The sequence below is a fragment of the Sciurus carolinensis genome, chromosome 7 (genome assembly GCF_902686445.1).
Source record: "Sciurus carolinensis chromosome 7, mSciCar1.2, whole genome shotgun sequence".
Classification (NCBI taxonomy): Eukaryota; Metazoa; Chordata; class Mammalia; order Rodentia; family Sciuridae; genus Sciurus; species Sciurus carolinensis.
In genome coordinates, this window is record NC_062219.1 from 56,045,912 (window position 1) to 56,058,725 (window position 12,814).

Here is a 12,814-nt window from a genome sequence, read left to right on the forward strand (position 1 = left end):
TAAAAATGTCGGTATTATGAAAAAGAAAAAAAAAAAAGAAAAAAAAAGGTAATTGCAATTGGTGCAGCCACTCTGAAAAGCAGTGTGGAGATTCCTCAGAAAACTTGGAACAGACCCACCTTTTGACCCAGTTATCCTACTCCTCGGTTTATACCCAAAGGACTTAAAATTAGCATACTATAGTAATCAGCCACATCAATGTTTATAGCAGCTCAGTTCATAATAGATAGATTGTGGAACCAACCTAGATGCCCTTCAACAGATGAATGGTTAAAGAAACTGTGGTATATATACACAATGGAATATTATTCAGCCATAAAGAATAATATTATGACTGACAGATAAATGGATGGAACTGGAGAATATCATGCTAAGTGAAATAAACCAATCCCAAAAAACCAAAGGCCAAATGTTTTCCCTGATAAGTAGATGATGATATATAATGGGGGGTGGGGGGGTTGGGGTGAAGAATGGAGGAACTTTAGATTACATAGAAGGAAATGAGGGGGGGTTATGAAAAATGGTGGAATGAGACAGACATCATTACCCTATGTACTGTATGATTACACAAATGGTATGAATCTACATTGTGCACAATCATAGAAACGAAAAGATATACCCCATTTGTGTACAATGAATCAAAATGCAGTCTGTAAAAATTAAACAATAATTTTTTAAAAAGGTAGGTATGAGGGCTGTTCTAGAATAGAAGGGATTTTTAAAATGATATCCAGAGGCAATGTGTGATTTTTAATTCAGTCTTCAATTGGGATTAGAACATTTCCACAGGACACTATTGGTTCAATTGGGAAATGTGAATATGAATTGCATTTCAAATACTATTATGATACAGGGCAAACTTGTCAGATGTGATAATGGGTTTGTGGATTATGTAGGAGAATATCTTGTTCTCATGAGATAAAAATGATATATTTAGGGATGATCATCATGATGTGTTCGACTTACTCTCAAATATCAAATGGTCATCTAAAGAAAGAGATGAAATGTTAGCAACCAGTAAACCTAGGTGGAGGGCAAATAGGTGTACATTATATTCTTTTAACTAAAAAGTTGGGGGAAGGGAGACAGTTTGCCTCAAAGGTTTAAAAAGAAAATCCTTAAAAATGACTGATTTCAAAATTTACTTGGTAACATTTGGGAAGAATAACCTAGTAAGTAGAGATGATCAGCCTCTAGCAATTTCTGGACTCCCTGCTGTTCGAATATTAGTGTTCTGCATTTAGAAAAAGGTGCCCTCATCCAGCTTTCAAGTCCAGATAACAGTAGTTGGAAATTGGAAACAGTTCATTTATGTCATCCAGTCTTTCTTTGTTACCTGACTCATAAAAAAAGCATTTGTTTCTTAAAGTAAAAGACCACATTGTACATCCATTACTTACCAACAGGGAATCTGTCTGCCTTTGGTCTGCAGAGCAGTATGTAAACCTTTGGAATTAATCCCTTTGTGCATCCTCTAAATCAGAGTGCAGGCCCTTTTTTGCTTTTGTACGAAATATTGTTTTACAGTGCTCGCCATGGCTGTCAGAGGAGGCCTTCAGTGTCATGAGCACTGGCGTGCTTCCTTGTCTAGTCGCACATTTTTTAAAGATAAAACAAGGTTCAAACCACACATTCTCTGTGAACTGCTAAAGACTGGGAAAATTTACTTTCTTTTCTCATGACCTGGATTGACAAGAAGCATACCTACAGGAGGCAAAGAGATGAATGAATCCCTTTTAAAGACCCTCGTAATGAAGCCCTCAGGGAATTGCCGTGTATGGTGGAATTTACAGTGGCTTCTGGGGACGAACATGCAGCAGGAAGACGTACAGGACTGCTGCTGTTGGAATATAGACTGCATTTATTTCATATCAGCCTATTCTGGGTCCCAGTGAGAAAGTTATTTTAATACTATCTTGCTCTGCTGGAAATATACATGATAAGTGACAGGTGTCAGAAAGGGTGGGGGGAGTTACAGTATTGCATTCTCCTTGAGACTTAAGGAGTTTATATAGTTGTTCTCTTTTTTAGCCTTTGAAGTCAACACTGATGCACATAGAAACATAAATTGGAAAGGACATTAGATAGTGACCAGACTAATGATTCTCAAACAAGTCACAATCCCATGGGTAGGAGGTTGGGAACTGCATTTTTCACAAAGTGCCCAGGTTTTTCCAAGACAGTTAGTCCAGTGTGGAGAGAGCCTAGCACTTGGGAACTTCTGGTCTAGTCCAGTACTCTTACTTTATAAACAAGGAAATGCAGACCCATTAAAATTTTTTAATCCAATTAAGGCCTAGAAAATATATTTTCTGGCCCTTACCATATCCCTCTTCCAAGGAGGCCTCTTGGAGTGGTCAATTAAGATCTTAGGCACTTGCTTTCCTTGGGAGACAAGGCCTTAACTGCCTGAGGCTTTGAAGGGCCCATCCTGAAGTCTGCCTGGAGGTCTCCTGACTTTCTAGGCACTTTGCACTGCATCACACTGCTGTCCCAGAGCAAGCACTGAATTACACTAAAGCTGCCAAATGTTCTTCTCTGTCTTTTCCTTTTGTTTTTCAATTTCCATGGAACATTTGAAATGATTTTCTATAGTTGGAAGCTTAGAAAATGAAAATAGTATTGTTCAATATGGGCAAAACTTAATTGAAAGGTGTTGGCTAACAGCCCCCATTAGCTATATCCTACCTCTAAACTAACATCCAGTTTTCCTACAAGTAGTGTGAGTAAAATGAATTTTGCTTTAAAGGTTGCTTAATAGTTACATAATTGACACATATGAAGAAAAGGCATTTATCTGTCCATTCAGTCATTCAGATACTGATCTCAACATGGGATGCAGTGTGAGCAAGATAGAAAATTTCCCTGCTCTCATGGAGCTGAAATTCTAGAGAAAGATTTCTGTGAAGCCTAACTAAAACATAAAATAATGCAAAATATGTAAAATAATATTGTGCAGCCCCTTAGAATATAAGCTCTGTGAGGACAGGGATTTCATCTCTCCTGTTTCTGAATGTATCTCTAGAGCCTCAGTAGTGCCTGACTCAGAGTAGGTGCTTCGTGAATATTTACTGAATGAATGAATGACCAGTAGGTATCAGGGAAACAGTAGCCCCTCCCAAATTAAATATTTTACAAAAATAACAGGAATAGGTAATGTTTAATGAGAAATATTATTTATATTTGGATTTGTTTCTAATTTGCTATATTTTTTGTAAGCTCTGAAACTTTGTGTGGAAAACATCACAGTGTCTACTCCCAGCATGAGTGTGGTATGGTGTAGATATTTTATCCATATATCAACTGGAAATTATATACATACACATCATATAATCAGCCTCAGTGTCAGATGTCTACTCACCCAAAATGAATTGAAGAGACAGCTGGGAGTTGAAGAACTTAAAGACCAACCCTGTTGCAAAAGTGCTGCTGCTGAATTTTGACCACAAGCCATCCATGGATTATTCATAGGATCAATGCTACTGCATATTTGCACAATATCAAAGTGAGTGACTAGGTCCTAAGCAAGGCCTACAGATATGTTCTGGGCTACTCCTGCCTGCAAAAGTTACCTTGGTGAGGGAGAGGGCTTTCAGTATAGGCAAAACAACTTTATTTTGGGAAAAGATTCCCATATACAAATAGACAAATATAAAATATCCTAGCAGAAAAGAATAGCCTGGTTTTAAAATTTGGGCAAGAATGGACTCATTCATATGATGTGATGCATCTCAGTACTAAGTTCAGACTCTCATGAGTCCATTAGAAATCCTAGATCCCTAAAAAAACTTTGAAGAGCAGACTGAAGACTCAGAAACCTTTTGTAAATAATACATTGACTTTAGAGGTTTTTTGTTTCACTGAAATGTGAAATTTCAGAGTGGTTTGTGGTGGTGCCAATAACTGTGTGTGAGCAGTGGCTTGTTACAAGTTTCTTATTTTGAAAAAAGAAAAATAGGGTATATAACTCAGTTGGTATCATGCTTGTCTCACATACACAAGGCTCTGGGTTTAATCCCCAGCACCACAAAAAAAAAAAAAAAAAAAAAAAAAAAAAAAAAGAAGAAGAAGAAAGAAAAACAATGTAAGCATAAAGAAGCAAGAAATGTCAGACAGTGTAATAAACATATCCTTTTCTCTCAAGGGATAGTCTGCCCATTTTAATTACTGGGATAATGTAATTTTGGACTCAGGAACAAAGTGGTCCCAATATCTAATCTGTTTATAAAGGTTAAGTACTCTTATTCTGTGAAGAGGTGATAGAAGTTTTATTCTGAAGTCTGCAAAACACAAGTTGACCTGCCAACAAAGATTAATACATTGTTATCTCTATTAAGATTTGATATATAGCATATTTATATGTATTAGTTTTAAATCATTATTCAATAACAACTAAAAATATTCTTAAATTTGACCTCACACAGAATATCTCCTTCATCTCCTTTCCCCCTACCCCTCTGGGGCGGGCAGTCAGACCCAAGGCTTCATGCATGCTAGGCATTAAGCTACACCTCCAGCCTACCTCCTCATTTCTTTCCAATCCTCATCCCTACTATGGATGGGTGGATGGGTAGGGATCTTTCAACACAGCAACATAAGAAAAATTACACCAAGAGATGTGAGAAGCAAATTGACCCCACAGATTACTTACAAATTGGATGGGACTCAGAGATCTGTCATTACTGTGGAGTGATCTGATAGTTGTGTTAACCGAATGATCAAATTAATAGCATTACCAAGCGTGGGACTGCCTAACATTTTCTGCCATCTGAACTGATGAAGAATGGTAATATTCCACAAAGTATTCTTACCACAAATGTCTAACCTAAATCTGAGCAAGCTTCCCCAGAGCCAACGATTCCATTTACAAGCAAAATAGGGAAGTTAAATAACACAATGAAGGTAAAATAAGACAAATTTTAAAAGAGACATTATAAAGATAGCCATCCTGCTATCCTCAAAAAGTCATGAAAAGAAGTTAACGACTTTCATTCTCATTTCATGAAAACAGTGGGGACGGTGGGGGGTGGGGGGCAATAGTCCAGATTAAAAAGGCCACAGGAGACATAGAAAACAGATTTAATGTGTCAATCTTGGTTTATTCTGGTTTGTGGGGGGAATAGATATGAAAGATATTCCTGAATCAGTTGGGGAAATTTGAATATGAATTGTATATTAGATGACACAACGGTTTTGTTAGTTTTTGAGTCAGACAGTGGTTGTATGGTTATGTATGAGCTGTCCTGTGCATACAAGATATGTGTATGTAGGGTTGAAGAGTCATGATGTCTATACCTGTCAAATCCCAATAGAGTGCTTTTGTGCTCCTTGAAATATTCTTTCAACTTTGCTTTATGTTTGAAATATATGTGTGCATGTATATATGTGTAATATCATATATATTAGAACATAATATGATATATATATTAGAGAGGGAAAGATCACTCAGTATATGAGTGTGTATATATAATCCAGTATATAGATATTGAATAGAGGGGATGGGGAAAGGGGAAAGAGTTGACTTCTATTCTTTGAGAAATAGAAGTTAAGAAACACTAAATAATTTTTAAAGAACTAACAATTAATTTTCTATTTTAGGCTCAAGAAAAAGGAAGATTAGACTATGCTAAGGTAGGTAGATATTATACATACTATAAAGTTTTATGCATTTCAATTTGGTGTTTGGTTTTTGTTTATATTTGAAAGGTAAAAAGAGGCTCATTACATTTCAAGCTGAGGGACATTTTCTATTAAGTAATAATCATTAGCAAGTAGAATTAGATTTATTCAACAATAAATGTATCTGAGTGAGTGCCTGTTTCATTCCAGACACTGTACTAGGTATTGAGAATACAACTATGAGCCAAATAAAATCTTTCCTTTCAGGTCATTTACAACCTAGTGAGAGAAATAGATAACTCAGTAAGCAACTAAATAAATAATATAATGTCAGGTGATAGTAATTGCTATACAGAAAAATAAACAGTAAGATCATTAATCACTGTTGGAAAGAAACCCATGGCCTACAGTGAAAGACAACTTTTAGTGCCATTGAGAATCCCTGGCATCCTAGTCTGTTTTCTGTTGCTGTAACAAAGTGCCTAGAGTGGGTAACTTAAAATAATAAAAGTTTATTTGGCTTATAGTTGTGGAGGCTGGGGATTCCAAGAGCATGGTGTTGGCATCTGGTGAGGACCTTTTTGCCACATTATTACATGGTAGAGGTCATCACAGGTTAAGACAGAGCACGTATGCTCTCAGTCTTTCCTCTAATGTCATCATAGGGGTCCCACCCTCATGGCCTCATCTATTCCTAATGACCTCCTAAAGGCTCTCCTTCCAAGTATCATCAACACATGTACTGGGGGATTAAGTTTCCACCACATGGATTTTGGGGGGACACATTCAAACCACAGCATCTGGGAAGTGCTATGCAAGACAGACTTAAAACTCTAATAGGCACATGTTCTCACATCACTCATGGGACTTTTGAAGAGACACACCTAGGTCTGAATCACACCCTCTTTTACCAAGACTTAAAATGCCTGATGGGGTTGGGTGCAGTGGCCCACTCCTATAATCCCATCTCTTCAGAAGGCTGAGGCAGAAGATGATAAGTTCTAGGCCACCCTGGGCAGTTTACACCTTGTCTCAAAATAAAATTTTAAAAAGGGCTGGAGGCCAGGCATAGTGACGCAAGTCAGTTATCCCAGCTACTCGGGAGGCAGAGGCAGCAGGATCACAATTTTGAAGTCAACCTGGGGCAATTTAGTAAGACCCTGTCTCAAAATTAAAAAAGGATGTAGCTCAGTGGTAGGGTGCTTGCCTAGCATGCACAGGCATTGAGTTCAATCTCTAATAACTCCCCTCCCCCAAAACAGGTCCTGGTGAGAACAGGGTAGGGCAGGGCAAGCTGGAGGGATTTGAAAAAGTCTCCCCAGATAATTCTGATCCAGAACCCTAGCTAAAAACTGCTGCGGGGGTTCAGATGTCAGTGTGCCAGTGCAGACCTGTGAACACACTTAGGTCATAAATGGAACATTTAGTCAGTATATGGCATACATTCACCTGCTTGGCTAAAGGAGCATGCTAGCTATCTGATTTATCCAACAATCAGGAATATTTAGAAGTTGAACACACATGCACTAAAAAGACAGGAAGAAAGAAATATGACTCAGAAAGCTTTGTTTGCCATGGGACCACCAAAATCCACATAGACCTTTCCAGGGCTGACCTGGAACCTTCCACTGAGAGTTCCAGAGGTGCATACCCATGGCTCTGTGCCTTTATTCTCCTTTCCTTGTGCCAAAGCCATGTACACACGCGCGCGCACACACACACACACGTGTGTGTGTGTATATATATATATATATACATATATATTTTTTGGGGGGGGTGGTATCAGAGGCACTTAACTTCTGAATCTCCTCCCCAACCCTTTTTGTTTTTTTATTTTGAGACAAGTTCTCACTAAGTTGCTTAGGACCTCACTAAGTTGCTGACCTTGAATCTGCAATCCTCCCGCCTCAGCATCCCGAGCCACTGGGATTATAGGCATGAGCCATTGTGCCCTGCTGCCTCATAAACTTTTGCCTCCTTTAAGAAAAACTAGAGGGATTGGGAATGTAACTCGGTGGTAGAGTACTTACCTAACATGTGCAAAGCCCCAGGTTCAATCCCCAGTACCAAAAAGAGAGAGAGAATGAACATGAACCCCACACCAACAGCCTCCCCATTAACAATACTCCACACTGGAAAAATACATTTGTTTCTATTAGTGTGCTTACATTAACACATCATTCTCACCCAGAGTCTGTAGTTTATGTCTGGTCTACCCTTGGTATTATACCTGTGGTCCTTTTTATTTATTCTCTCTCCTATTGTTGACTGTCATCCCACCAGTCAACCATGTGAGAAATTGCTCCTACCTCCTCATCCCTGAGTTCCATAACCAAGTCATACCAGTTGTATATTCTGTGTTTTCTTGAATCTGATCTTTCTTCTTTTGGGGGTGGGGATTGGGGAGGGAAATGAGGTTTGAACCCAGGGGCACTTTACTGCTGAGCTACTTCCCCAGTCCCTTTTTTGGGGGGACAGAATCTCACTAAGTTGCTGAGTCTGGTCTCAAACTTGTAATCCTCCCACTTCAGCCTCCCAAATTGCTGAGATTAAAGGCAGGCCCCATCATGGTCAGCCCAATCTTTCTTTTTGAGCTCTCCTTCATTGCTCATGTCTAGTCTTTTAACACTGAAAAACCTACTCTCTGGTCTCCCTGCCTTTCTTTTGTCCCCTTAGATCCATTATATGAGACAGAATATCTATCTAAACCACAAGTCTGACAGTTTTGCTCTCCAGCTTAAATACCTCTGTATTGGCTCCATGTTACCTATATGGTATTCAGCTTGCTAGATTTATGTATACAGGGCCATGATATCCTAACCCTAGAGGGACTCTCCAGCTTTATCTCCCATCCTGCTCCAGCAACACCAGATTATATAATACAGATTATTTCTAACGCAAGTACTTAGTATTTAGTAAGAGGTGAATTAGTGAGTGAAGAGAAGACTTGAATCAGAAAATAGACACTTGAAGTAAGTTGGGAACAAGTAACTTGCAGGAGAAAATTTGGCATAGGGCTTTATATCTCAGTGCAGAGAGGAAAGGAAAGTTTTTGACACACATTGCAGGTATCAGCAAGGTTGAGAAGATTACTTAGGAAGGTTGTAAGAAACTAGTTTTCAGATAAACCCTGGGATTTTACTGTGGTAGTGAAAGGAAATGAATATGTGAATAAAAGGGTAAAGAAAAAGAATATTTTGTTCAAGAGCACTATTGAGCGTTTATGCTTATTTATGACTCAAAGAACATCCCTGAATTTCTTATCACAGAAGCAGTTTGACAATGGAAGAGATGATTTCCACTGGAAAATGGAACAGAAGAAAATATGGTGCACAGATAACAGAATTTCTGAGCCAAGTAATGTCTCTGGCACCAACTCACTGCAAAATCTCATATCAGTCACTTAATCTCCTTGATCTTTCCTTAGTTTCCCTCAGTATAAAAGGAACAGTTTAGAATACTGCTGACTTACTCTCTCAGGCCCATTCCAAATTCTTATTAGGCAACATTCTTATCCTAAGTACTGCTAAGGTCCAGACTCACTTCTTCATCCACCCCAGCAATATTTATTTCTACATAACATGTTCGAGGCACCATGCTAGTGCTAAGACCACCACGAACAAGACTACCTGCACCACAAGCTCCCTTGATTCAGGCCTCCCTATTGAGAGCAGCCCCTCCCCCTTTGCCCTATACTTTTCTTAATATTTGTTATGATCTCAAATTATCATTTTTGTTTAATTGATTATTTCCTCCTTCTTCCAGTAGAATATAAGAGTTCAAAAGGCAGCAGCCTTGGTGGCCTCCTTCTTCGTTGCCTCACATCCCCAGCACAGGCTGACACCAAGGAGTGCTTGACAAATGCCTGGACATGATTGTGGCATTAGTGTTATGGTAGGAGAAGAACAGGAGGCTAAGAGGTCTGAGATCAATGACCATAGACTCAAATTAGCTACTTTAAGAATATATTGGTCGGGCTGGGGAGATAGCTCAGTTGGTAAAGTGCTTGTGCTTGCCTTACAAGCAGAAGGCCCTGGGTTCAATTCCCCAGCACCGCAAAAAAAAAAAAAAAAAAAAAAAAAAAGAATTTGTTGGTGAACCAAACGTAGTGGCACAAACTTGTAATCCCAGAGACTCAAGAGGCTGAGGCAGAAGAATTGTATATTCATGGTCAGCCTGAGCAACTTAGCAAGACCTTGTCTCAAAAACTAAAAAGGGCTGGAGATGCAGATCAGTGATAAAGCATCCCTGGGTCCTACCCTCAGTACTGCTAAAAGAGAGAGAGAGAGAGCGAGCTGGTGTGGTATGGCAATGCATGCCTGTAATCCACCATCTTAGGAAGCTAAGGCAAGAGGACAACAAGTTTGAGGCCAGCCTCAGTAACTTAGCCAGGCCCTAAGCAACTTAGTGAGACCCTATCTCAAAATAAAAACTAAAAAGGGCTGGGGATGTAATTTAGTGTAGAGCAACCCTGAGTTCAATCCCCAGCAGCAAAAAATAAGAGAATTTATTGACTACATAATATGACCTAAGATTGCCTTCCCAAGTACACAATAACTATATTTCTCTTACCTGTAAACAGAAATCTACCCCCTTGAATTTCTAGTGCTATTCTGATCAGTGTAGGCATACCACAGCTGGTCAGGATTGATTTAGTAATTAATCCAGACCTTGCCATCCTTTCACAGACTTAAATCCAGACAAAATGGGGGAAAAGAATATGTAGAGTAACAGAGGAGTCTGCAGGGTCTCTTAAGCAGTGCATTCTGGGCGCTTATATCACATATGACCCCTGTCTCCCCGTCTGTTTTGTGTGGTCTCACTGCTCATGATGTTCACACTGACTAATGCAGGCATCATGCTTGGTGGCTTAGGGTTCCCCAGGTGGGGTTATCTATAAGATGATATTGGAAAAACTCAGCAGCCATTTCAGGAGACTGTGGTGAAATTTATTTGTTGCTGGAAATGTCTTTATTTCCAAGAGATGAGTATTTACTCAAAAGCCAAATTTTGTCCGAAAAAAAATCAGATTTCAGAAAATATAGAAAATTATTGCAGTTGTGCACTCTAGCTTTATATGCCATCACTCACATTTTGTCAGTCTCAGATGATGAGGAAGTAGGGGAGAAGTAATCATTTCAGAATCAGTCTCGGTTGGATCTCCAGAATAGCTGTCACATTCAGCACAACAGTGGGCTGGACTCAAACACTCAGATAAGAAGTTAATTATTTTTTAATTGAGTTCCCATTGCAGTGGATCCTGGATATGAATGCTTTACACTGCTGTAGTGCCTTTCATCCTAAAATATCAAACACTTGACAACTACTACTTCCTACAGTCTCTCCTTTCCTCTTAAGGTAGTTAACACAGGCTCCCAAGTCTCGCTACCCACTGCTGAAGCCCACCTGCCAGGAGGGTGGGCAAGGATAAAAGCTGTCTAACCATATAAGCCAATTATAGCTTACAAAAATGAAAAACAAAGAATAATCTTAGCTATTTAAAACTGCAGAAAACATTTTATTAGATGGAGTGTAGTCACCAGAAGTGAATTGGAATGCTAATGGTTTTGCGCTTGTGCACAATGCTATGGGGATCTTAATTACAGTGACCTGTCTGCAGTCCTGGGTGTGTATCTCTTAGTCTATTCCTTGTTCCTTAGGCAACTGGCCCCAAGGTTAAGCACTGCTGATTGAATTCAGTGCTAGAGGGAAGAGTGCCACCTATTGAATTGTAGGAATTCTTGGGTGTGCTTTGGGACTGGTGGAGAAGCCTCTCAGACCACATTCACACTTGGTTTGCTATGGTAACTAATATATATGTCTAAAAGAAAACGAATATGTTGACTACTCCTGCTTAGAAAAACATCTACAAACGTCTGTGTATTTTCCCCAGCTGGAGCCGAGCGTATGCCTGTAGTTTAGCCTACTGCTACTTGAAATAACCATGCTGCTAAAAGACTGAGGCAGATGGTATTTTTACCACTTCAGGCAAAACATGGCACCTATGGTTTGACTCTCTACAATTTTAATTTTTTAACATTTTCAAAATGGCTTGTTTAAATATCTCCATCACAGAGACACAGACTTTTTCCAATTTCTTTTCAATAATTGCTTCAGCTATACAGACATGAACAAATATCACATGCAAAACTAGACTCCATTCAACATTGTGGAGTCTGCCTTCTGTTCATTCTTTCCCTAGTGCCTAAGACTGTGCCTCAATTGGACTTTGACATTCATTCTAATCTTGACACACTCTAAATGGTTTAGATTAGCTTGCTTTATATTTGTCTTTGCTTTACTTGGCATTTCATACCTCTTGCCCCATGACTCAGTACAGAAAAGTGAGTTTTGTTGTTTTCTAAATATCTTCTTAGGAAGTTCACTCTAAGAACAGAGCAGAGCTCAAGGTTAAGCCCTCGGTAAATAAAGATTGCACAGATGTTCATTCTGCAGGCATTTGGTTCCCAGACAAGTGCAAGAGAGATTATTTAGAAGGATGGGATTTTGGAATCAAGTTTTCTTCTAGAATTGGTTCAAGGGTCTGGGGTGGCACATTCTTCTAGCTCTGTCCTGCCACGTGTCTCTGGCATCAACACCAAGCAGCTGCTGCTCTCCCCCACTTAGCCCACCCTAAAAAGTCCTTGCACATTTTGTTTTATTATAAAATACATTTGCATAGACTACACATTAAAATTCTCTTCCCACCAGCAAACAGTGATGTCCATAGACATCTGCACTTGCATGCTCACATGTCATCACTTCCTTTAAGAGGAAAAAGAATATTTCCTCTCATGTCGTGATTCTCCTCTCCAAGATTTGCCCTATTAACCATTTCTTCTTTAAGTACATCGAAACTTCAACCATTTTGCTGCATATTGAGTCTACAACTCTACTTGTTTGAACCTTGAGTATAGAAAAATGTTTTGTAAATGTTATTGTTCTTTCTTTACAAAGACAGAATCACTTTGTTTATTTACTTATTTATTTATTTTTGGCAGATAATTTTTGCAGCTCGCTTTCCCACAATCCTAGCTAACTGGCTCTGAGAATTTTTCACATTGGCATATTTAGAGACCAGATGTTGCTATGTTTTTTCTTCCCTGTACCCTTTTCTTGGGCAGATGTTGCCTCTCCTGTCCTGGGATTTTACATTAGCTGCTTTGGTAAAATGTTCCATACCATATCACTTTAA

General features: G+C 39.1%; 1 protein-coding gene across 5 annotated transcripts in view; it reads left to right on the forward strand.

Annotated features, from left to right (window-relative positions):
* Window positions 1-12,814, forward strand: part of Pdss2 (decaprenyl diphosphate synthase subunit 2) — a 255,118-nt gene that overhangs the window by 222,315 nt on the left and 19,989 nt on the right. For all 5 annotated transcript variants that reach the window (XM_047558926.1, XM_047558927.1, XM_047558928.1 and 2 more), the window contains one exon: window positions 5,599-5,631. In XM_047558926.1, coding sequence (XP_047414882.1) covers window positions 5,599-5,631 — 33 coding nt within the window. The remainder of the gene's footprint in view (window positions 1-5,598; window positions 5,632-12,814) is intronic.